Raw genomic sequence first — 22938 nt, forward strand, 5'->3', positions numbered from 1 at the left:
ATTATTTTAAGAATATTTTATTTGAGAGAGAGTGAGAGAGCTCTGGTGAGTTGGTGGTGGGGAGGGGCAGAGGCAGAGGGAGAAGCAGGCTCCCCGCTGAGCAGGGAGCCCTAGGCGGGGCTCGATCCCAGGACTCTGGGATCATGACCTGAGCTCAGACGTTTAACCTACTGAACCACCTGCATGCCCCAAAAATGCTATTTTTAAAGACACCCAGGCTTCTGGGCTTGTTGCTAAGCCCTGTGAAAGTACCTCCAACCTCGAATCCCAAGGGTGCTGGGGGACTGAACCAGCTCAGTGCCCAGCTTAATAACCCCAGGCTGAGCATCTGCTCTGTGGAAGTTAGGCCTGCACGTTTCCTTAAGTCAATGGGAAGAAGGGTGGCTGGCTCTTCGCACTTGTCCCACATATGACGAACCGGTAACCACGCAAGATCTCCTGTTTGCACATAGAACGCGAGAGTCTGTATCTTGTTTATACGAGCGCAGGAAGTGAAAGAACCAAATCGCAACTCCCAAGCTATAGTAGAAACCAGATTTTAATATAAGATTCAAGTCTAGCATTTGCTATTTACAACAAATAAATATTGCCCCTCCCCAACTGGTAAACTTTTTTTGTTTTGTTTTTGCCTTTTATACAAATATTCAACACCCCTCCCCGTTCCCCCGATTCTCCTCTCCCACTAACCCCCGTCTCGTGTGGTCTCGTGAAGCCCAGGGCGCAGCGGTGGGTGGCACTCGCAGTGTCGTGAGAGTCAATGACAACGGGCCTCGGCAGAGACTGTCCCCGTGCACCGGATGAAGAGTGTGATCTGTGGAAAGGCTCCCCGCCCTCCTCTCCTGGGGGAGGGCTGGGCCGGGGGTGGGTGAGACTCCCTCACTCTGTTGGCCCCGACGGTGGTATCTTTGGTGCAGCCTGGGAAAGGCTAGCATGGTGGAAAAAGGGCCCGGGACCCGAGAAGGGCACGGGCCAGTGCCCGTGGGCATGAGGAGAGAAGTGCAGTGGTCAGACCCAGTGGATGAGTGGGTGCCCTGGGGTGCCCCTGGGCACAGGTGGCAGTGACCCACACCTGAGCAGGTGCAGGGGAAGTGCACAGAGGGCGGAGCCCAGCGGCAGGCAGAGCGCCATGGCCGTCGGCAGTGCTCCTTGGCAAAAGTCAGCTAGTCTTCTGGTTCCAGAGAGCTGAAGGCACCTAAGGCAGCGAGTGGTCCACGGGAGGCCAGGTCAGCCCAGCAAACAGCAGGCGTCAATCCCGGCAGCAGGGGAGGTTCAGGGTGAACCTGGAGTCTGGGGGTGGCCTGAGCTGGCAGGTCAGGCAGAAGGCGCCCGCCTGGCCTTGGCCACTGGAGTCTCTAAGTGCCTAGTCACCCAGCTGGCCAGCGCCCGACAGAGTGGTCCCGTGGCTGGCCAGTGCCGGGGACTGCCTAGAAGATGCCCTTGGCAATCTTGAGTCCCTTCTGCTTCATGCGAGGCAGAGTCGAGCTGGTGCCGTGCCTGACCTTTGCCCCCTTTGTGAAGGTCCGTTTCTTGAGGACAAAGTCATAGTTGGCCGTTGAGTTCATGGCATAGAACACATTGGCGTTGTCAGGGATCTTCAGCTCTGGTGGGAGAAGGGCGGGGAGAGGGTCACAGATGCTTCCAAGGGCCCCACAGAACAGCCACCACTTGAGGGCCCCCCAGAGCAGGCCTGAGCCAAAGAGCTGAGACGCCCCCAATCCAACATCAGGAGTACCGATGAGCCCTCTAAATGACACCTGCCGAGGAGACCGATGGGCACTCAGGAAAGCCAACCACTCCTGTTTGAAAAGGGACTCTGACTCCCTAAGTCCCCACCTCCGTCTGGAGTGGGCAAAGGGCCGTCCGTCCCGCCGCCCTGCTGCCTTCGCTGACCGTGACCTCGAGCCGAAAGATTTCTAGAATCCAGAACACCTCCCCTAAGTCTCGCCCTACTCAGGACCAAGGTTGGGGCCCAGCAAAGGGCAGGTCCTGCCCCAGGTCTTCCGGGCAAGGGTCCGGGAGAATCCGCACCCCCGGGCAGCTGCTCCTCTCCTCCCTGCTGTGGCCAGGAGCCCGCTACCACGCAGCTTCTTGCTCCTGCCTCCCCTTCCCTACCCTGCCCTGCGCCTCAGGCTTCCTGTCCTGAAGATGGAGGCTAACCCTGCCCTGTTCTACCAAAATGGTGCGAGAAAGTGAGAGAGGAGTCTGGAAACAACTTTTGGGGGTGCTGGGGGTCACCGTGAATCGTCTGGGCTAATGGCTGGCAGCTCATGGCAAAGAACAGAGCCCCACGTCCCTAGAGGTCTGTATGGATCAGCCCCTGGCTCGTTATCTCCCCCGTGGGGATGAGGAAACCACAGGCGACGTGAGGGCCGTGCCCCAGCTCCCTGAGGCCCGCCGTCGGCCTCCTAGTCTCTGCTGGCCCTGGTTCTGCCGCTTTCCCAGCTTTCACCCACCGAGCGGGGCCCCTCAGAACCTGTGCTTAGTGTCTGCTGTGGTCTGAATGTGTCCCCCCAAATTGGGGTGGGAATCCACACACCCAGATGATGGGGCCTTTGGGTTGTGAAAGGTTTTGGGACTGGAGCATCAGGAATGGGACGGACGCCTTATAAAAGGGGACCCTCGCCCCTTCTGCCACGTGAGGGCACCAGGAGAAGGTGGCCGTCTGCCCCGTGGACGAGGCCCTCGCCAGAGCCCCAGAACACTGCGCTGGGATCCACGCGTCTCCGTCCACCCGCCGCCCCGGCCGCCGCAGCCTGTCACAGCAGCCCTAGCAGACACGGACAATGTCACGTGTGCGTGGATTTTAACGTATTGAGGCTCAGGTGCACAGCGGGCACGACTCCTAATGAAGCACTCGTGCCCCATCTCAGCCAGGGCGCTCCTGTGAGCGGCCCCTGGGCGCGCGGCCGGGCTGCCCGGCCCCGGAGGAAGAGCCCTTTCCCTTCGCCGCGGGGTGCCAGGCGCTTGGAGCTCGGCCTCCCGCAGCCTGTCCACGTCCAGCCAAGGGCACGCACGTGCCAGGGGCTGGTGAGGGCGCCTGCGCGAGGCTGCCCAACCCCCAGCGTGGCTGCGCGGGTTCTGGGAACGCGGGCCCTGGGGCTGGGGTGCGGGCCTGTTCCCAGGGCCCACGCGGCGGGACCCGGACTTACTGCGATCGTCGGAGATAACCTGTACCAGCTCGTAGTCGTCCGGCTCGTCCTCGTCCAGGTTGTGTTTGTCCATGGCCTTGCGGATGACCGCCGGAGCCTTCTCTTGGCTGGTTACCTGGGTCGGGGAAGGGGCAGACCATCAGGGTGCAGGGCCTGGAGAAGCCCCCCACAGGGGGTAGCCCCGGGAACCCCTGGAGATGCCTCACACTGCAGACCAAGGCTCAGCTTCGGGCTGGGTGCCAGGTCCCCGGGGACCCCTCCCTCTCGTCCTGCCCCGGGAGGCCTCTGTGCAGGGATGGGGCGCTCTTCCCAATTGTTTCTGCCCCCCTCATTCTCGTACAAGCCTGCCGCCTTCTTCCCATGCCACCTCGGAAACCTGCCCGCCCCTGGGGGCTGCTCCCCTCGAGCCTGTCCCCGCAGGACAAGGGGAACAATGAACCCAGGGCAGAGACAGCGTCGAGGCCCAGCCCTGGAGGGAAGAGAGGAGCCCAGGGGTCGCCTCTGTGCCAGGTCTGCGTTGGCTGGAGGCTCAGGGGTGGTCAGCGTGGTCTGACCCTTCCTGCCTCGACCCCGAGGCCACAGTGCAGACGGGCCTTAGACATGGGGTCATGCGGGTGCCCGTTAATGACAGTCAAGCTCAGCACAGGACAGGTGTGTCACGGAGCACCTGACCCGGTGTGAGCGGATCGGGGTGGGGGGGTCTTTGGGGAGTGCATGTGACTTCTCTGCAGCCTGAGCTCTGGAACATGAGTCCCCCTGCCGCCTCCACTCCCCAGACACAGTGTCTGGAGACAAAGCCCCTTGGCTTGGTCTCAAGCCCTGAAGGACCTCCGTGGTCTAGCCACCTCCATGGCCACCAGCCTGCCATGGTCCCTGCCTCCCCACTGGCCTCCCTGTACCTCCTGGCCCTAGCCCACCCCCATAGAGAAGCCCCAAGTCCCCGTGGCCTGCCCTCCGCTCCAACCAGCTTCTGTCTCCCTCCAAGATCCAGACGCAAGCTCTGAGCCCTTGACCTCAGGCCTCCTGCGCTCCTTCCAACCCCTGGGTCACCCTGCTCCCCCCAAGGCGCCTCCCCCCGTGAAGCTCTCCGGGGCACTCGCCCTCCAGGGAAGCTTCTCGACGGCCCCTCCCAGCCCCGCGGCCGCTCGGCTGGGACGCGGCGGGCACCCACCAAGATGCTCTTGTACATGTTGCCGTTGTCCACGTCCAGGCTGACGCGGATGATGCAGCAGTCGCCCACCTGCTGGTTGTAGAGCGGCAGCGAGGAGCTGCAGCCGCACACCCCGGACATGGAGCGCTTGTGGGTGCGCGTGGCGGCCACGGGCGTGGTGGAGGCCGAGGAGGAGGACGTGCTGCTGGAGGCCGAGCTGATGCCGGAGGTCTCCGGGGACGACTGGGAGGTCGACTCCCAGAACTGTGGGGACGGCACGATCAGCAGGGGCGCCCTGGCCAGTGCCCAGCACTGCGGGGACCCCAAGAGCTCCGTGTAGGAGCTGGGGCTTCCTGGCCACTTGTAGGGGGCTGAGGAGTGGGGACCTGGACCCCGGGAGAGGGGGTGTGGCAGTCACCTTTTTTTCCTGACCGTCGGGGGACTCCGGGACAAAGCTCATGTTGATCTCCTCCACGTCGGAGCTGGACGAGCCGGCCGAGTGGACACTGAGGGCGTCGGCAATGTCCCCGCTGCTGAGGTAGGGGCCGCACCTGAGCTGGTCGCAGGACTTGGAGTGGGAGCTCCCGCTGGTACTGAGCTCCCCGCTGGGGGCCTGGCGGCTGCGTGGAAGAATCAATTCATCTGGGGGGCCTCCCTCGGGGCCACACCCCGCCCCTGCTCCCTCCACTCCACAGTGCAGCCTCTGTGCCAAGCGCTTGGTCAGTCATCAGGCCCATGTCTGTCCCTGCTCTGGGACTGAGGGGTCAGGGTCACCCTACTATGCAGAGGCACGCTCAGCCCGAGGCTGCGCGGAGCGGGGAGGGAGCCCGTCCTGCCAGCCCCGGGTGCTCACTCGCTCCAGCGCTTGACGATGGCTGCGTTCTTCTTGGCCTTGAGGGTGTTGCTGGCGGACTCGGAGGGGGGCTCCAGCTCACACGACAGGTTGTAGCTATGGGACAGAGGCACGGCTGTGAGGCTACGGGGAGGCACACCCAGGTCTCCCTCCTAGAACCTGCCTGGCAGGGGGCGGTCTGGACGCCCAGTCGGTCCAGCGCCGACCACGATCCCACACCACAGCCCGCCCAGTGCGCCCGATTCCTGCGCAGACGCACCTCTCCGTCTCGCTGAGCCGCTCCATGGCCCGGAACCAGGCCCGGAAGTGCTCCTCAGGCACGATGCTGTAACTGTTACACGCTGACTGGAGCAGCTTGATCTGGGCGATCACTTCGAATTCCTGGGGCCAGAGGGCAGGGCAGGAGGGCGTTGGCATGGATAGGGCTCTGGGCATGGGCCCCCCCCTCCGCCCAGGCCCATCCTGTTCTCAGAGCCGGGTCCAAGCAGCCCTCCCAAGGAGTCATCCCTGATTCCGGCCTCCCGCACCTGCCCTCCGGTGGGACAGGCCCCCCAGCCTCTGCGTATCGCACCCGCCCCAGGAACACGAGAGGAAGCGGGGTGCGGCCCAGCGTTCTACCCGTGGGTCTCGAGTCCACACCCCCGCCGACACGTAGGGGCTGCAGAGGCTCACCTTCCTCCTCTTCTCGAAGTTGATCAATCTCCCCTGAAAAGCCAACAGCCAGCAACCCTCAGAAAGTGTCCCCTTGCCCAGGACTGCCCCTCAGCCCCTCTCAGGCTGCACTCCCGGCTGCACCACCAGGGGGCAGGTGGGTGCACACACCCCAGCTCTGGGCGGGTCCTGGGATCTGGGGGTGGCTGGGTGGGGGTGGGGGACGGGCAGAGCCTTAAGGAACTTCTTGCCCAACCCTCTGAGGACAGGAGAGACTGAGGCCTAGGGCAAGACGGCCCAGCCTGGCCGCCCCAGTGCCTGATCTTGGATGGCCAGCCCCTCTCTGTCCGTGGCCACTGCCTGAGGACAGACTGCGAGCCTCCTGCAGCTCTAGGCCCCACCAGCTGGGCACCTAGCTCTCCACTCATGGGGGAGCTGGGCACGGGGGTGGCTGGGGGCTCTCAGATGAGGTGTGCCCAGCACTGAGAGCTCAGGGCTCAGTGAGGGGTGCCTTCCTCCAGGGCTCCAGGACCCCCGCCCCACTCCCACCCCGGCCGGGCCCGCAGGGCTCACTCACATACAGATAGTCCTTCATCGCGGTGTCCAGCATCACCAGGTCTGTGAGGAACGTGCCCAGGTAGGGAACGGTGCCCTGGATGACACCCTGCGGCCGGGAGGCAGGGCCGATGAGCCGGGACCAGGGCCCCCCTCGGCCACAGCCCCCACCCCGGCCTCCCACTCAGAGCAGCCTGGGGACCTTCAGCCGTCTCCCCCAGACTCCTTCCTAGTAGCCACGGGCCCCCAGCTCCCCTAGTCACCTTCTGGGCCCAGGGTTTGGCAAGTCACTGAGGTTCTGGTGACCCTCGTCACCACTAAACCCGTCCCAAGCCCGGCTCTCCCAGGCCCTTGCTCTGGTGGCCGTCAACAGCACCGTCAAGACAGCAGCGGGTCAGGGCGCGGCCCTCACAGGGCCCAGAGGGGGTCAGGTCGCCGCACGGCAGCAGCATGGTGTGGGGAGGGCAGTGGGGGTGGCCCTTTCTCTCCTCACGGGGAGGCCAGCCCCTGTGGCTCCCAGCCTCGCGCATACTCACCGTCTCCTTCGGCCGCTTCTGCGCTCTCTTGGGGTTCATCTCCAGGGTGGCAAACTTGGAGGTCCCCTCCTGCCAGGGTTGAGGACAGGGTCAGCGAGACCTTCCTCTCCTCCCCAGCTTCCCCTCCAACAGACCTGACCTTGGGCTTTGGTCACTGGTACCAACGTGGTGCCGCAACGTGGGACCGCAGCCCACCCTCCCCGAGCCCGGTTCCTCGTCTGGGAAGCGCGGACGAGCAGACACCCGCCGCCTGGGGTCTCCCAGGACTCTGCATCCCACACCTGTTCCTGTCGCTCTTCTCCCTCGCCTGCCCCGGGGTGAAGCCCTGCACAAAACTCATGCCCATTTCTTTTCTCCTTGCGCCTCACTGCCTCCCCATGAGTCCAGAGACCAGAGGGACCCCAGGCTCTTCACACCTCCATTTTCTGAGAGCAGAGACTCGCCCGAGGTCTCAGAGGGACTCGGAGGACAGTGGGCTCCTCCTTCCCAGCTGGAGACCTACTCCTGCTAACTGGTCTTCTGGCAAACTGGAGGCCCTGTGGGGGGAGCCTAGCAAGACTCCCTGGGATCCATCTGTGGTGTCCGGCCCGGGGCAAAGTCAGGAGCCCCCCACCGTACCCACAGCTGCGTCCCGGGTCTGCTCATTTGGACCCAAGGCGGGCAGCCCCTTTGCGATGTGGGCTCTGGCCTCCCCTGTGGCATCCTGGCACTAGGCAGGCAGGGAGCCCTCCCCTGAGCTGTGGCAGACAGGAGCCCCCAACCCCTGGCCCCATCCAGCCACCTGCCTGGAGGAAGCAGGACACCTGCTAATCCTGCCAGCTCACCTATCCCTTCTGGAACGTCCCCTGACTGCACCCCCACCATCCCATTACCAGGGTCTCCTGTTCCCCAAACTGCCCCCCCCCCCCCACTGGCCAGGGACCAAAAAGATCCCACTCTGCAGAGTCCAGACAAGACAGGACTGGAATCTTTCAAAGAACTGCTCACTGAGCCCCTCCCTCCTCGGAGACCCCCTCCTCCGCCCAGGGCTCACCTTGATGAGCAGCTCTCTGCTCAGCGAGTAGTTGTTCTCATCGGAGAAGATCTCCGACAGCTTCTGGAAGATTCGGAAGCTTTCCCTGTGGGAAAGGAAGACAGCCTTGGAACCGGCACGCAGGGGGTGCGTACTAATCCATTTTATTTCAGAGCCCAAGGCCCTGAACTGCCCGGGTGGGTGGTTTCTACACAGGGTCCCGCTCTGCGGCCCCGGGGAAGAGAGCCGTGTGTGGGGGCCTCTGTTCCAACCCGTTTGGATTTTAAGAGGACAGAGTGGTGTGGCTGCCGAGTAAACCCAGGAAAATCTCCAGTGTGGCCCAATCTCGTAGCTGCCAGATAAGGAAACTGAGGCAGAACTGCTTGCCTAAGGCCAACAGACAATCGGAGGCCCTGCCAGCTGACCCAGGATTCGCTGACCCCTGGCAGGTCCCAGGTCCCCCCTGGGGCTCCTGCTGAGAGGCACGCCCACCTGGAAACTTCTTCCCACGTCTTCTTCAGCCGGTGGATGGAGTTGCTCTGCAGGGCGGACAGGATGGCGTAGAGGGACGAGAAGTTCTTGAGGACGCGGCACTCCTGGGGGAGGAAAAGCAGGGCTGAGTCGTAGCTGTGGTCCCCTTGGCTGGGAGCTCCCGACCTGGGGGAGATGGATGCCGGTGGAGCCCAGGGAGGCAGCACTCCCAGGAGGGGGATCGCAGCACAGCCCACAGGAGGGAGTCATGGGGCAGTGAGTACCCGGGCGTCGGGATACGCTGGTCAAGGCCGGCGCGCCCTGGAGGAAGGAAGGGCCCGGGATGCCACATCACCTCCCTGAGGGCAGATCAAGTGAGACAGGGGCTCCCAGAGCCCCTCGGAGGCGTACCCTGGCCACCTCGATCCAGTGCTCCACCACCCGGGCCCTGCCCCGGGCCGTCACACTCCGGTCCGCCAGGCAGGTGGTGATGACGCAGTTGGCCACGCTGTTGAACTGGGTGACGGTGGCACGGACGGTGGGAGCCAGGTGCTCCTTGCCTTTCTTGTCTCGCTGGGACCAGATGGAGCCCAGGCAGTGGTAGGGCACCACCTTCTTGAACAGCTCCTGGGGAGCAGGGGGTGTGTCACGCAGCTCGGCCAAACCCCGGCTCAGGATCCCTGCTCCCCTCGCCCCAGGCAGAGCCCCTGGTCAGGGCTGAGCTCGGGAGCGGACGATGTGGGGCAGGATGTGGCTGGAGCCTTGCAGGCGCGCGCGCGCGTGCACTTTGCTCTCTGCCTACCACAGGCGCCCAGCACAAGTGGCCCCGGATGACACGCTGGAGGAGAGTCCAGCATTTTCGGCAGCCCGCCCTCACCGACTCCAAGCACCAGAAGGGGCCTCACAGCTGCACAGCAGGGAGCACTTCCGGCTCCCCCATCATGCCTTGGGTCCGCCCCCCCACCCCACCCCCGACCCCATCCAGGTGCATGCCCGCTGTGGGTGTCATACCTTAGGGCTCTGGTTTCTGCCAGAAACTCTAGTACATAGCAGGTGCCTAATAAGTGCCTAATAAGTGCTCCTGGCAGATCGGGGGGTTGACCCAGGGAGCAGGCAGCCCCTCAGGGAGCTCTGCTTCCCCACCAAATAGGCCAGGCCCACCCAGCCTTCCACCGTTCCCCCTCATGTAATCCACAGTCCCCGCAGGCTGGGGTGGGAGGGTCCCATCTCTATGTCCCCAGTCTGCGGATCTCACAGTGAGTCCTGCTGGAACTGGGAGCTAGAGCGGGACACCAGCTAGGGACCGGGGAATGGCAGGGCATGGACCCAAGGCCAGAGGAAGGGGTGCCCCTGCCCTGTCCCACCACTGAGAGGCACTCACTGCATCCATTAGGGTAAACTGCTCTGCCACCAGGTCGGGAGGGAAGGCCAAGAGGTGAGGCTTCTCATTCAGCCCATTTTCTGCAGCAACAGCTGAAGGCCAGGGAGGCTCGGGTGATGGAGCTGCCTCTGGCTCTAGAGTTTGAGACAGAGATGGCTCGGGTTCTGGAGCAGGAGCCGGAGCTGCGTCTGGTTCTGGAGCAGGAGCCGGAGCTGCGTCTGGTTCTGGAGCAGGAGCCGGAGCTACGTCTGCTTCTAGAGCTGGAGCCGGAGCTGCATCTGGTTCTAGAGTGGGAGCTGAAGCTACATCTGGCTCTGGAGTGGGAGCTGGAGCCGGAGCCGGAGCCACGTCTGGTTCTAGAGCAGGAGCCGGAGCTGCGTCTGGCTCTGGAGTTCGTGCTGGAGCCGCGTCTGGCTCTGGAGTAGGCAGGAGAGTTGGTGCTAAAGCTGGCTCTAGTTCTGAAGCTGTTTCTGGAACTGGCGCTGGCGCTGGAGCAGGGTACAGAGCTACAGGAGGAGAGAAGTTTCCATGTCCCTTTGCAGACACAGAGCTCAGCCTGGGGTCTCCCAGAGAAGCCGCACCCAGGAAGGAAGCCTCAGCGGGACGGCTCCCCGAGTGCGGTGCACCCGCTGGGTGCTCTGAGCCCAGCCTTGCTCCTGGCCCCACACCAGCCTGTGGGGCTCGTCCCTGTGGGGCCCAGCACCGACCCATCCCCACACAGCCCCAGGCACCCAGCCCCGGCCTTCTCACCCTCGGGCTCGGCCTGCGCGGGCTCTGCGCGCTCCAGCTGGGCCAGCAGAAGGTGGGCACGGCGCTCCAGGTCAGAGCCGGGCATGTTGAGCTGCACGTAGGCCACCAGCTGCTTGAGGCAGGGAAAGTCTGGAGGCTGACAGAAGTCCTCCGAGTACTGGTCCAGCCAGGTGCCCAGAATGGAGGAGATGGCACTGGAGGTAGGAGGGCAGGCAGTAGCGTCAGTGGCCTGGCCCTTCCTTTCGCACAGCCCCCTGGGGCACCCCCGGGGATGCGCCATCCAGAGTCCGGGCCCACCCCGCCCACCCCCACCGGCCATCCAGGCAGGGGCAGGTCTGGCCAGCAGGTGCGGGTCTCCACGGGAGGGAGACCATTTCTGGTGTGAGCACCCCTGCCTTCCCCTGGGGGGCCTGACCCACTCCTGTCTGTCTGGGGTCCCTCCTGCTGCACCGTAAACCCCAGGAAGGTGGGGAGGGGGCGCGGCGTCTGCTCTGTCCCAGCCCTGGGGCACACGGTAGGCGCTGCAGCAGTCTGTGGGGGAGGAGGGAACGGGCGATGTCCCTCTGCCCAGCCCGCCTGGGCTCTCGTGGCCCTGCAACTCCCAGCGCCTGCTCCGATGCCTGCCGGACCCCCTTCTGGCGCGTGGGGTCTCCTCTTCCCACCGACACTATTCTTGGGAACCGCAGGAGGGTGGCTGGCCTGGGGCACCGAGGTGCGAGGCCCCCGTGTGAGCCGGTGGCCCCGGGATCTCAGCAGAGCAGACAGGGCTGGGGCGGGCAGTGGTGGGGACACACGGCCTCAGGGCCCAACCCTGGCCTCCAGCCCCCAGCCTCCCCTCTGCCCCCCAGGCCCCGGGAGCCCAGCCACAGCGGTCTGGCTCCTGTCCTTCTGCAGGAGAGGCCCCCACAGCGCAGCCCTCCAGTAGTAGTCACAGACGTGGGGGCCAGGGTTCTGCCCCCACCAAAGCCCCAGATGTCCCCCACTTGGGAGACAGGGGACCCTCCCATCAGACCCAAAGTCCACTCACTTTTTTAATTGGTCCTGGGGGCCGCCGTCCTCGTCAGAGTAAGGGAGAATACATCCGTATCTAGAGGAGGCCGTGAGGGCGTCACGTCTACCGTACCTGCTATGACGTCTAGGGTTACCGGCTGACCCCCCGACTACAGCGGAAGCCCAGGAGGGAAGGAAGGCCGGTCTGCCCCGCTCACAGAACTATGCAAAATGTCCAGCAGGGGCCTGGTGTCCAAGCAGGGAAGGGCTGCGGCCGAGACACCCTGCCCGGCCGAGACACCCTGCCCGGACTGGGGTGGGGAGCCGGCGGGGCGGGGCGGGGGGCCGCTCACCGTTTGAACAGAAGGTCCAGGACCTGCTGGGTGGTGGTGAAGGCCCGGTAGGTGCATAGGAAGATGGTGACGTAGGAGAGGTCGCTGCCTTGGAAGGCGGGCACCAGGTGTTCCACCAGCTTCTCCAGCGTGCCTGCCTTCACCGTCCGCACCTTGCAGGTCTCATACAGGCTCAGGGCGGACTCGTTTTCACACTGGGGTGGGGTGGGACGAAGGAGGGGTGTGGTCAGCGGCAGTGCCGGGGCGGCCAGGAGGGTGGGGGGCCCGAGCTCAGATGACATCCCAAGGGCGCAAGCTGAGAAACAAGCTCGGCTTTAGAAGCAGAATCTGAGGGGCGCCCTGGGGGGCTCAGGTCACGATCCCAAGGTCCTGGGATCGAGCCTCACATCGGGCTCCTGGCTCAGTGGGAAGCCTGCTTCTCCCTCTCCTACTCCCCCTGCTTGTGTTCCCTCTCTCTGTGAAATAAATAAATAAAACCTTAAAACAAACAAACAAACAAACAAAGAGAATTTGATATGGGGATTAACAAAACATGCAGACCCAACCCTTCCGGGTCAGTCTGTTGGCTGGAGGAGGAAAAGCACTAACCCCGTGAGCTCTGGCAAAACATGCCCATTCTTGAGATGAGAAGACAGAAGCTCCTTTTGGGGAGGGAATCCATGCAGCCCGGGCCCATGGCACTGAAGGGCTGAATCACCCTGACAACTGGCCTCCCTTCCGGAATGGTATGTGGCCGAGTCAGGCCCTCGAAGCCGGAGGGGTCACGTGGCCGTGCTGGGGGGGGGGGGGCCCACAGCGAACCGTAGAGGAGCTCAAGCCTCCCTGCCTTGGGGGGAAACTGGCCCTTCCCGGTGTGGACGTGGAAGGCAGGGCTGCTACTGGGACAGCCGGGGGCGGGAGTTAAAACCAGACCGACTGGGGCACAAATACAAAATCACCTGGGGCCCAATGTCAAGGGGAAGCAGTAAAAAGGTATCTTTTTAGATGTTCATGCAGGTGTGAATGAACTTTTCTTTGTAGAGAGAGAGTCTGCACGTGCACAGGAGGGGCGGAGGGAGCGCGCCGGCGCACCTCAAGCAGGCTCCACGCACCATGCACCATGCGAGGCCGATGCGGGGTTTGATCTCACGACCCTGAGATCGTGACCTGAGCCGAAATCAAGAGTTGGACGCTCAGCGCCTCGGCCTCCCGGGTGTCCCGTGCAGAGTGACCCTGCTCCTGCCCAAGCCCAGAGCTGGGCAGCGGGGAGGGCGTGGAGGCCCAGGCTCCTTTGGGAGCGGGACTGTGGGTTCTTGGGGGTAGGAGCCCTGCGGCCGCACTCACCCCAAGCCAGCGCTGGCCTTTGTTGGCCCCGGGCTGCGCCTGCACCTTCCGTAGGGAGATGGAGAAGATGAGGCCGTTGAGCAGCTCCTCACCGATCTCCTGCGTGCAGCTCTGGAGAGACGGGGTGGGGCCGTCAGGGGCTGCCCCCCTGAGCCTTCCAGTCCCCGCCAAGGCACGGCGTCCACACACCACCCCCTGCCCCACCCCAGCCTGGCCCCTGGCAGGGATGAAGTGGGCTGGCAGCTCCAGGCCGGTGACTCCCAGGAGTCACTTTGGGGCGGGAGAACGCAGCCCCCAGCCCACCCCTTCCCACGCCCTCAGCCGCCAGCCCTCCAGGCCCTGGAAACCCCCAGCAACATGCTCATGGCCAGGGTCACCCCCTCTACCCCCAAGAGGGCTGCTGCCTTCTATCCATGTCACAGATGAGGACGTGGACACTGGGAGAGGGGCGACCTGTCCAAAGACGCATCGCCGTGGGTGGATGACAGACCAGGACCCCCAAGGCCCTCCTCCCTGCTCCCCAGCTGACTCAGCTGGCATGGGCAGCTCCTCCCGGCCCAGCCCTGGAGTCAGCATCACGCGTCAGGGGCAGGCGTAGGGCATCCCCGATGGCCACATCCAAGGCCACTTCCTTCCCTTTCTGCTCATTCATGCCCTTGTGCCTTCTTGGGCAACAGAGGAGATCCTGGTTCCCCGTCCGGCGTCATGTGCGTGGGGACAGCGGGCAGTGACGGTGCAGTGGCTGGGCAGATGACTGGGGTTTCACTGGGCCCTAAACCACGGGACTTTGCCTGGGACAGGAAGTAAAGACCCTTGTTTTAGGCATCAGTGACCCCTTCCACTGGGCAGGCTGGCCTCGGGCCGTCATCTCCAAGCCCCGCTGCCTGTCTGGCCCCCCACGGCGGGGAGGGGGCGCTGCATTAGGGAGGGAGGCCTCTGAGGGTTGAGGGAGGAGCTGGGACGTGCCAGCCGGCACAGGGCCCTCGACCGCACGGTCCATACCAGCGGCTGGGACCGCGCATCACTGCCCTAGCCCAAGGTGGGTGTGCAGCTTACAGGAGACCCAGGCAAAGGTGCTGACTCAGCCCACCCACACAGCCTTCCTTGAAGCCCGCCGCCTTGGCAGGGCCCCTGCTGCACCTCTGGGGTCGGCGACGGGGTACTGGGGCCTCTCGCCTCCTGTCGCCCCTGTGCGCCGCAGGAGGCCAGCTCCCCTCAGGAAGGCCACTTCCTCTGACCTGTGGCCGCCCTCCCATGCTGGGCACTGGACCAACGGGGAAGCCGCTGCCATCACATTCTCTCTGGAGAGAGAGCCAGCCTGTCTGTGGAGAGTTAGCAGGGGACCGGCAGAGGTGCCCCAAGTGCCACCTCCCACACCCACACCCCTCTGATGATCCAGCCCCTCCACTAGATAGGGGAGCCTCTTCCTGAGCAGAAAAGCTGAGACAGATGCTCACGTTCCCTCCCCTGTCTGGAAGAGCCCTCAGAGGACACAGGCTGCAGAGACCAGCTGTCTCCCTGCTGGACGGGGGGCCATCACCCTGGCATGTCCTCAGGGTCTGAGCCCACTTCCCACGGAGGCCGAGCCGGGGCTGGAAGGGCCTGGCCTTCTCCATGGTTATTTTAGTCACGTGTGGCTCAGCTGGGAGGAACACCTGGCTTGTGGGCAGTGAGCTGGGGGGCCCCATGTAGGACCGGTGGGCCCGCCAGAGGGCCCTGCCCCTGAACTCCACAGGGCACCTGGCTCCTAGTAGGGCTCCACCCAGGCTTCTGGGTGCTGCGGGCAGGCAGTGGCCATCCCCTGGCAAGTCCAGAGAGCAGCACCCCCCACCCCCGCAGTGAGCCCTGGGCCTCGCCGGCAGAGCAGCTGGCCTGCGCAGTATGTGGTCCCCGAGCCCCTCCCCCGTCCTCACCCCCAGGGGCCCCCTTCTGCCGGCTGGTGGTGGGGGGGCGGGGCGGGATGCCGGGAGTCATCGCCCTGTCACACAGATGGGGCGCTGCTCTGGCTCCTTTGGGCAGCCGCAGCCACGGCAGGAAGAAAGCAGACCCCCAGAGCCGGGTGCAGGAGCCCGTGACCACCTCCTGCACAGAGGGGCAGGCTCTGAAGCAAAGGGCCCGGGCCCGGCCAGGAAGTGGCAGAGCAAGGCATTTGTGTCCTACCCCTCCCGGCTTCCAGGGACTGAGAGGGAAAGCAGCCAGCACCAGGCATCGGTCCCCCCAAGGGCCCCCCCGTGGCAGGATGGACAGAGCCCGCAGGCCCACGTGGGGGGTGCTCTGGCAGGGCAGGGGGGGCGGCTCCTGGGGAAGGATGGGCGTGGCTGACCGGACAGATGGTTTCGGGGAGGCCTCTTCAGGGCAGGAGGGTGCTCGGCTGACTTCTAGGGGAACAGAACGCCACAGGGATGGCTGTGTCCTTGGGGAGCCAATGTCCCCAGGTTCCTGGGATCCAGTTAGCAGCTGGGCCTTGCACATGCTGCCTGGCCTTCCACGGCTTGGGTCAAGGGGAGTGTGGGTGGGGCAGTGCCCCCAGATCCTGGTAAGCAGACGCCGACAGAACAGGCACCCAAGTGCCCCGCACCCCACTGTCCCTCTGAGTGCAGCCCAGAGCCCCAGGGACAAGAAGAAGGAGAAACTACTTGGGTGTCACCCGATCAGCCTTCTCAGGGTGACAGGCCAGCAGCATGCCTGTCCCCAAGTGACTGCAGGCCAGGCCCCATCCCACCCACATTTTGGGACAGACCCGAGGGGCCCTGCTGGCTCTTCCCCAGCCCTGCCAACTCTCCCGGGAGGCGGCTCGTGCCTGTGTGCAGGGAGATGGCAGCGTCACTCTCATCCCTCCTCTGCTCCCCTGGGTGTGGATTTCCTTACGGTGATGGCCGTAAGGGGCCTCCAAACCCCCCAGGTGCCTCCTCGGCAGACCGGCTCCTCCTACAGAGACCCCGTCCAGGGCTGAGACACCCAGAGAAGAAATTGGCTCAAGCCTGCACCACGGGGTCCCCCCGTCTCTTCAGGCCATGTGCAGAGACCTGGTCCCACGTGGGCGGGGCCGGGGTGGCTCTGACCACAGTGGCTTGTGCCTGTATGAGATGAGGTCCTTCATGTACCCTGCTGAGCTGCCACCCAGGGCCACAGAGTCACAGATGCCACCCCAGGCCCTCTCCTGGACACTGGTCGGCACCCTGCAGCCCCAGGCACATGAGGACCCTCCGTGGGGCCCACCAGACCCCAGGACACCGTCTTTCATGAAGGGCTCTGACTCCCAGCTTTGCCGAGCCTCTCTGCCCCGGCCTCAGTGAGCTCATCCGGGAAATGGGTACAAGAGCAGCAGCTCTCTACAGGGCGACAGCGGGTCCAGAGACAGTGCACAGCACCTGGCATGTGACGCACCAGAGGATACTGGGCATCGCCTGCGGACCAGAGCCCCACAGAGCTGCTGACAGACAATGAGCGGGGAAACCCTGAGGGCACCCGTGGGAGCCTCCAGGACAGCCGCTACAGACAGGGTAGGAGTCCTAAACTGCCCAAGCCAGCCCTGCAGCTTTCTGACTTGGCCTTTTGCTCACGTGCAGGAGTGGCGACGAGAGATGGACAGAGGGCCTGGTCAGCCCCCTGGGATCCCAGGCTCCCAGACCACTCAGACAAGGCATCCTGCAAACACTCGTGGAATGGACACCAAGGCCGCCGGCCGCGGGGCTGGGCTGAGGAGAGAACCCAGGACTTCTCAAGTCCAAGTTCTGGTTCATTTCTTGGACCATAAACTCCAACAAGTTGGGGTGAAGGAAAAGCCTCCTGGTGTGTAGCAGGGCCCTACCCCTACCCTCTGGTGAGTGTCCTATTCCCTGAGTCCGAGGACATGGACAGGACCGAGTGGGGACCCCAGGTCAGCCCTGGGTGGGGCCGAGCCACACTCCTGGCCCCACGCACTGCATCCCATAGGGGCAGCCTGGGCTTCGGACTGTATAGGGGCTGGCTGGCCAGGGCAACCCGGGAGCTCAGTGACCCCAGACACTGGAGTTTGGTGACCAGCCTCATGAGCCCCCAAGAGGCTGTCCCCAAGGACCCCCCTGTCACCAGCCTGAACCCAGTTACTCATCAGCATGTACAGAGAAGGGAGGGCACCTCAAGTCCGGGGGGGAGGGGGAGGGGCTTCCACGCTGGCCGTGCCCACTGCCTGTGCTCTTGTCCATCCAAGGCCGGCTCCTGGCTGTCAGGCTAGCAGGCCACCCCATGTCAGGCCTTTGAGGGAGTGCAGCTGGTGACAGCTGAGGAGGAGGGTGGCCTGGGTCCAAAGGGGGTGTGGGGCCGGGCCAGCTGAACGTCCAGCCCCAAGAGCCACAACCAAGCGTCCACCACCAACCAGAGTCCGAGGTCTGTGGATGCTTCCTGGGGGCCAGGCTTTTTACACACTTGTCACATCTACTTGATGGGTGAGGGAGGAGTCGGGTGGGGAACTCACTCAGGTCAGGAGCCAGGAAGCGGCAGCCAGGGCTCGGATTTTAACCGTGGCCCATGAACCTTGTCCCATCTAGGCCTGGCTGCTGCCGTGCTCCGCTGTGGCTGCTGCACTCAGGCTCAGAGCAGAGGCCAGAGGTGGCAGGACCTTCCTCAGGTGACCCTGCTGGTTGGCAATGGAGGGGCCCAGCTGCCTTGTACCCGGCACCCTTCCACGGAGTGGCTGTTGCTGGGGTTCCAGCTGCGGGCCTTGAGGTTCAACTATGGGAACCGGGCCTGAGACGCACCACGCCAACTCTGCCCCCAAACCCCAGAGCATGGACACTGCCCTGGCACCTGGTCAGAAAACACAATCATGGAAGCTGCCACCTTTCTGGCTTGGACACTGTGCCAGGCAGGCACTGTGGGACCACTTGTCAGGCTGCCAGGCTCCCTTGGTCCTCACCTGAATCCTAGGGGAGGAACTGGTCTCAGGCCCATTTTACAGATGAGGACAAGTGAGGCTCCGGGAGTGGGAGCAGGTCCAGGGCTGCAAGCCCAGCTGGCCTTCCCCTGCAGCTCCCTCTCCTCTCCAACTTCTGACCCGTGTGTGCGAACCTGGCCCTTGCTTCTGAGGACACTAGGGCTCCAGGTGTGTCCGACCCTTCCCCGTTCCCCAGAGTGCAGAGGCAACACCCACACCCTGGAGCTCCCCACTTGCTCCTGCCCTGCTCACCAAGCCATCTTCTAGCCAGCCTCTTTCCACGCCCAGCTGCAGGCCGGCCCGGAGGGCTGCGGGACTGGGTCCACCTGCACTAGGCTGCAGGTTTTGGCTCCCCACTCTCAGAATGGGAGCGGGGAGAGCCGCGTCGCCAGAGCTGCAAGTCTGGGAACACCGCGTTTCTGAGCCCAGGAGGCCGGGAGACCGAGCCCGGGGCAGGGTGGCCACAGTGCAGGGCCGTGTCCTGGGAGCCATCTGGGCAGCTGGCCAGCAGCCCCTAAGAGCCCGTCCTCGACTCCTGGGCACTGTGTCCTGAAATCGCCCCCACCCCACCACCACCCGGCTTGCTCAGAGGCTGCCCAGGGCCGGTGCGTAATTACTCCAACTCCTTCTATCAGCCCCGAAGACAGGGCCTGGAAACACAAGTCCGGCTTCCAAGTAGAGGATCGAACCGAGCCCAGCTTGTGAGCAGTCACCCAAGGCTGAGTCCCACTGTCCCCGCTGCTTTCGGGACCCAGCCAGGCATGCTTCAATGCCACCCACCTACAGGAGGAAGGAGGGCCCAGTGCCAGCCAGCCTGGCCCCCCTTCCTCTTCTCCTGGGACCCCTGAGGAGTTGAGCAAAAGGGGAACCCCAGGGTCCGTGGGGGCCCAGCTGGTAGCAGTCAGTCCCCTCCAAGGCCCTGCAGTCTGGAGTGAGCTAAGAAGCCCTCCTCACAGATTCCAGTCTGCAGACAAAGACCCCCCACAAGGCTGCACCTCTAAGGCCTCCAGGGTCAAAGGCAAATGAGCCCTGGGGCTTAAACTTCAGAGCAGAGCTGCACAGAGTGTGATCAAGAGCCCAGCCAGGAAGGAGGCAGGAGGCTGGGGGTGGTGGTGGGCGGCGGCCTCTCCTAGTTACTTTTCCTGAAGAACAGAGAAGCCCTCCGTGTTCCCTGCCACCCAGACCATGCTCAGGCCTTGCGGTTTGCAGGGTCACACGACGGGGGCCAGACTCCCGTCTCTGCCATTTTCACTAGCTCAGTAAGTCTGTGCCATCTAGCTCTAGTGCCTCAGGTGATTCGTCTGTTAAATGGGCAATCCTGACAGCAAAGAGACAAAAATTCATGCAAAATACTTAGCACGGAGCCTCTCACAGAGTACCGGCTCCTGTCTGCGGCGTTTTTAAATCTGTGGGGTGCAGCCGTCCGCTTGCTCCTTCCTGGAAACTCTTCCCGGTGTCCTCTGGCCCAGAGGACTTCTGCCTTGCTACCCTTCCCTTGACTGGGGGCTTCTGGGCTGCCTGAGCCTGGTTCCGTCCCCTGTGCAGCTCCCACCGTGCCCCCACCCCGGGGGCCCCATGCACTTTTAATTGCCTTGACTGTGAGCTCTGCCCTAGCCCTCTCCGTTCCTTGCAGTGGGCTCCTGCTGTATGTATAACGGCCCCCATTCAAGACCTGGCAGCACGTCCTTCCTCGCTGTGCGTATGTTAAGAGCAGCGACCCCGCTCCGCTGGCCCGCCGTCTACTATAAAGTGCCGTGGACAACTACTCTGCAGGGCCGCGTCGAAGGCAGCTGGGGCGCGGGAGCAGGGCCCGCAGCCTGTAGGTGCTCCAGAGCGAGATCTCCTCCTGCCTGGCCAAGGCAGTGGCCTGCCCAGAGACAAGTGCATGGGCCAGGGGACTGCCGGAGAGCACAGAGCCCCTCTGGCCGAGCTGGGCCAGCTGTGACCCGGCTCACGATCATGATGATGGGAGGCTGCCCAGATGCGCAAGGACATCCGGCAGCTGAGAGCGGGAAGGCACGGTAAGGAAATGGGGCCGGGGGTAGGGCAGGCAGAAATCGCCTGGTGGTTTCCAGAGAGGACAGGGACCCCGAGCAGGGTCACGCTGGCTCTGGCCTGCTACAGAGACCAGGAAATCAGCTCCAGGATGGGGGGCGGGCGTGTGTTGGCAGGACGGACAGGGACTTCCCAGCCCACCCCCCTCCCCTCGGCCCATGGTAAATGGTCATTGTGTTTGGTTTCCGGCAGTGGCCTCCTCTCCTGCCAGGACCCTGGTTTTCCTGCCGCAGCCAGAAGCTTCCCCTTTGATTTCTAAACAGCCGCCATGGCCTGGATCTCGATGCTGAGGCCGGGTGAGGGAGAGCAGCAGGGAGAGCTGGAGAGGGGGAGGGGAAGGGGGGGGGTGGAGATCGGAGGCAAGGCAGAGCCCTGGGCAGGGGTACGGCTCGGTTCCTCTGGGACGCAGACAGACTGAGAGAGAGGAAGAGAAGCAGCAAGGGCCCGCCCCACCCAGGCCAGAAACCTGCCTGGCCCCTTCAAGCACGCAGGCCAGACCCTCCCAGCGCACAAAGCCCAGGCCGCTGCCAGACGTAATGAAAGTCAGATGAGTACTGGGCTGGTGTCAGGCCTCCCACCCCCACTGTCCCTGGGGGTTGCTCCAGCCGCCAAAGACTGAAGCTGTGGCTGGACGAGGGCTGGAGAACTCGCCTGGCCCTGCCACCCACCCAGCTCAGGAGGAATCTCCCAGGCCCACAGTTCCCCCACCAAAGGTTTCCCCCCAAGGGCATGGAGACATGCTTTATCCCTGGGCAAACAGGCATCTACTCCCGGTCAAGGCCCTGGGGCTACACAAGGCGCAAGATCCAGGCCGGCCATCCTGCTACTGCGGCCTAACGTGATGGAAGGGTGGGGGGCACAAGGCGGTGGTTAGGGTACCTAACCAGCAGGGGTTTCAAACTTCACCATTAAGGCTCTGATTTGGTTTAGATATGTGCCGAGCCCCTGGACCCAGAGATGGCCTCTGTCCAGGCCCCATGCCCAGGCGGAATGCGGCCAGGGGACCCATCCCGGATTCTGCCACCTCTGCGGCAGTCAGGTGCACAGTCAGATTCGAGGGGCAGAGCAGCCCCCCAACCCACTGTGACCCCATGACCCACTGGGCCCCTCTGCCCACAGCACACCAGAAACCAGAGACCCAGCCCTCACCTAGTGACCCCCACCCCTCATCGTGACAGGCACACCCCCCTTCCTTGAGTCCTCCCCAATCCTTACGAGGGTGTCCGCATACTTTCTAATCAAGCAGAAATGAGTCACGCCCTCAGCCTGAGAGGCCCTTCCCGCCACCTCCCTGCCTGGACACCTCGCAGCACAGGCTGGAAGCCTGCCTGGTGCCCTCCAGCTCCCTTCTCGCGGCAGCCCTGAACATCGGATCTCCGTCTGCCCGCAAGGGGTACCGCCTGGAAGGCCGCTGTGGTCCCAGCTGCCGAGGAGTCCGCCGCCCTGATCACTATTCACCACCTGCACCGCGAAGCCCGACGGCCGGCGCAGGCCCCGGGGCAGGCGACGGAGAACGGCGGCCCAGGCCCCGCTGTCAGAAGTTCGGGGACGTCACCAGTGACAGCCCGCGGGAACAAGTCTACCCGGGCGGTAGGGGCGCGGGGCCGGCGCGCCTCGGCTCGGCGGGGCCAGAGAGCGCTCTGGTCCCCGAACGTCCGGACCGATCGCGCGGCAGCCCCCACGCCCGCCTCGCTGCCCCGGGGCTCGGCGCGAGGAGCGCGATCTCGTCGGGCTCACCCACCTCCAGGCGCGGCAGGTCGGGGTCGAGCTGCGTGAAGCTGTGCAGCACCACCGGGCAGCTGTCGGGGCCGCCCACCTCCAGGCGCACGGCGTCCCACACGCTGCGACTCCGCCGAGAGCCCGGAAACAGCGGCTCGGCGGCGCCCGCAGGCCCGGCCGCCTCGGCCCACATGCGCTGCACCATGGACGGTCGCGGGCGCGCGGGCGGCCGGCCGGGCCGCGGGACCCAGGGCGGCGCGGGCGCGGGGGCCCGCCCGGCGCGCGGCGGGGGCGGCGGCGGCCCGCGCGGCTCGGCGTCGCCCTGCGCTCTGCGCCCGCGGCCCGGCCCCCCGCGGAGGTCAGGCCGGGGGCGGGGCCTCGGGGCGGGGCCGGCGACGCGGTGCGGGGGGCGGGGCCGCAGATGCCGGGGCCCGTGGCTGCGTGTGCGCGCGCGCGCGCGCCCCTGCCAGCCGGCTGGAGGGCCAGCCCCGGAGCGCACGTGCTGTGCGTGCTGCGGGGGGGCGGGGGCCCGCGGTGAGACACCCTGCGTGGGTGCGGTGCCTGTGTCGCGCGGCCCTGGTGTCAGAACTGGCTCCCACGGTTCCCAGTGAAGTTTAGCTCGGTGGCCTTGGATCAATTGCTTTACCTCTCTGAGCCTGGTCACACCCGGGAACTGATGCAGGGCCCTGGCCGGCTGGTGCCTGCGCCCGGCTGTGAGCTGGGCGCACGCGTGCTCGTGAAAGCCCTCCCTGCTGTGTGTGTTTGGGGAGAAGCCCTACCCTTGTCTGCAGTACTGCCTTTTAGCCCCATGGTCGTGCCCCTGGTCGTGCCCGGGAGCAGGTAGGAGCAGAACGGAGGTGGAAGAGCTGAGAAGGAGGCGGGGCGGGGGCAGAACACGACAGATGCCACCGGGCTGGGGCCTTCTAGACCTTCAAGAAGGTAAGGGGTCCAGAGGGACGACTGCCGGCTGGAGCACCGGTCACTTGGCTGGTCGGCTGGGGCCACTGGAGACTTGAGTGGTCAAGATCTCAGGGCAGTGTGAGGGTGGGAGTCAGGCTGCAGGGCTAGGGAGCCC

General features: G+C 64.7%; 1 protein-coding gene across 12 annotated transcripts in view; it reads right to left on the bottom strand.

Moving 5' to 3' along the window:
• Nucleotides 1-520: 520 nt before the first annotated feature.
• RALGDS (ral guanine nucleotide dissociation stimulator) overlaps nucleotides 521-22938 on the bottom strand; it is a 42944-nt gene continuing 20526 nt past the window's right edge. For 3 of the 12 annotated variants that reach the window (XM_045082670.1, XM_045082669.1, XM_045082665.1), the window contains exons 2-18: nucleotides 13175-13285; nucleotides 11852-12045; nucleotides 11536-11634; nucleotides 10509-10702; nucleotides 9759-10264; nucleotides 8789-9004; nucleotides 8399-8502; nucleotides 7928-8012; nucleotides 6895-6963; nucleotides 6381-6467; nucleotides 5771-5857; nucleotides 5412-5533; nucleotides 5153-5248; nucleotides 4718-4919; nucleotides 4321-4563; nucleotides 3150-3264; nucleotides 521-1600 (exon numbers count right to left, since the gene is read on the bottom strand). In XM_045082670.1, coding sequence (XP_044938605.1) covers nucleotides 1425-1600; nucleotides 3150-3264; nucleotides 4321-4563; nucleotides 4718-4919; nucleotides 5153-5248; nucleotides 5412-5533; nucleotides 5771-5857; nucleotides 6381-6467; nucleotides 6895-6963; nucleotides 7928-8012; nucleotides 8399-8502; nucleotides 8789-9004; nucleotides 9759-10264; nucleotides 10509-10702; nucleotides 11536-11634; nucleotides 11852-12045; nucleotides 13175-13285 — 2706 coding nt within the window. In that variant the 3' untranslated portion in view covers nucleotides 521-1424. Of the gene's footprint in view, nucleotides 1601-3149; nucleotides 3265-4320; nucleotides 4564-4717; nucleotides 4920-5152; nucleotides 5249-5411; nucleotides 5534-5770; nucleotides 5858-6380; nucleotides 6468-6894; nucleotides 6964-7927; nucleotides 8013-8398; nucleotides 8503-8788; nucleotides 9005-9758; nucleotides 10265-10508; nucleotides 10703-11535; nucleotides 11635-11851; nucleotides 12046-13174; nucleotides 13286-21885; nucleotides 22130-22938 lie in introns of those variants that run through there. The other 9 variants (XM_045082664.1, XM_045082663.1, XM_045082662.1 and 6 more) reach the window with 9 other exon arrangements.

The sequence above is a fragment of the Mustela putorius genome, unplaced genomic scaffold (genome assembly GCF_011764305.1).
Source record: "Mustela putorius furo isolate JIRA1106 unplaced genomic scaffold, ASM1176430v1.1 tig00000596_pilon_pilon_pilon, whole genome shotgun sequence".
In the NCBI taxonomy this organism is placed as follows: Eukaryota; Metazoa; Chordata; class Mammalia; order Carnivora; family Mustelidae; genus Mustela; species Mustela putorius.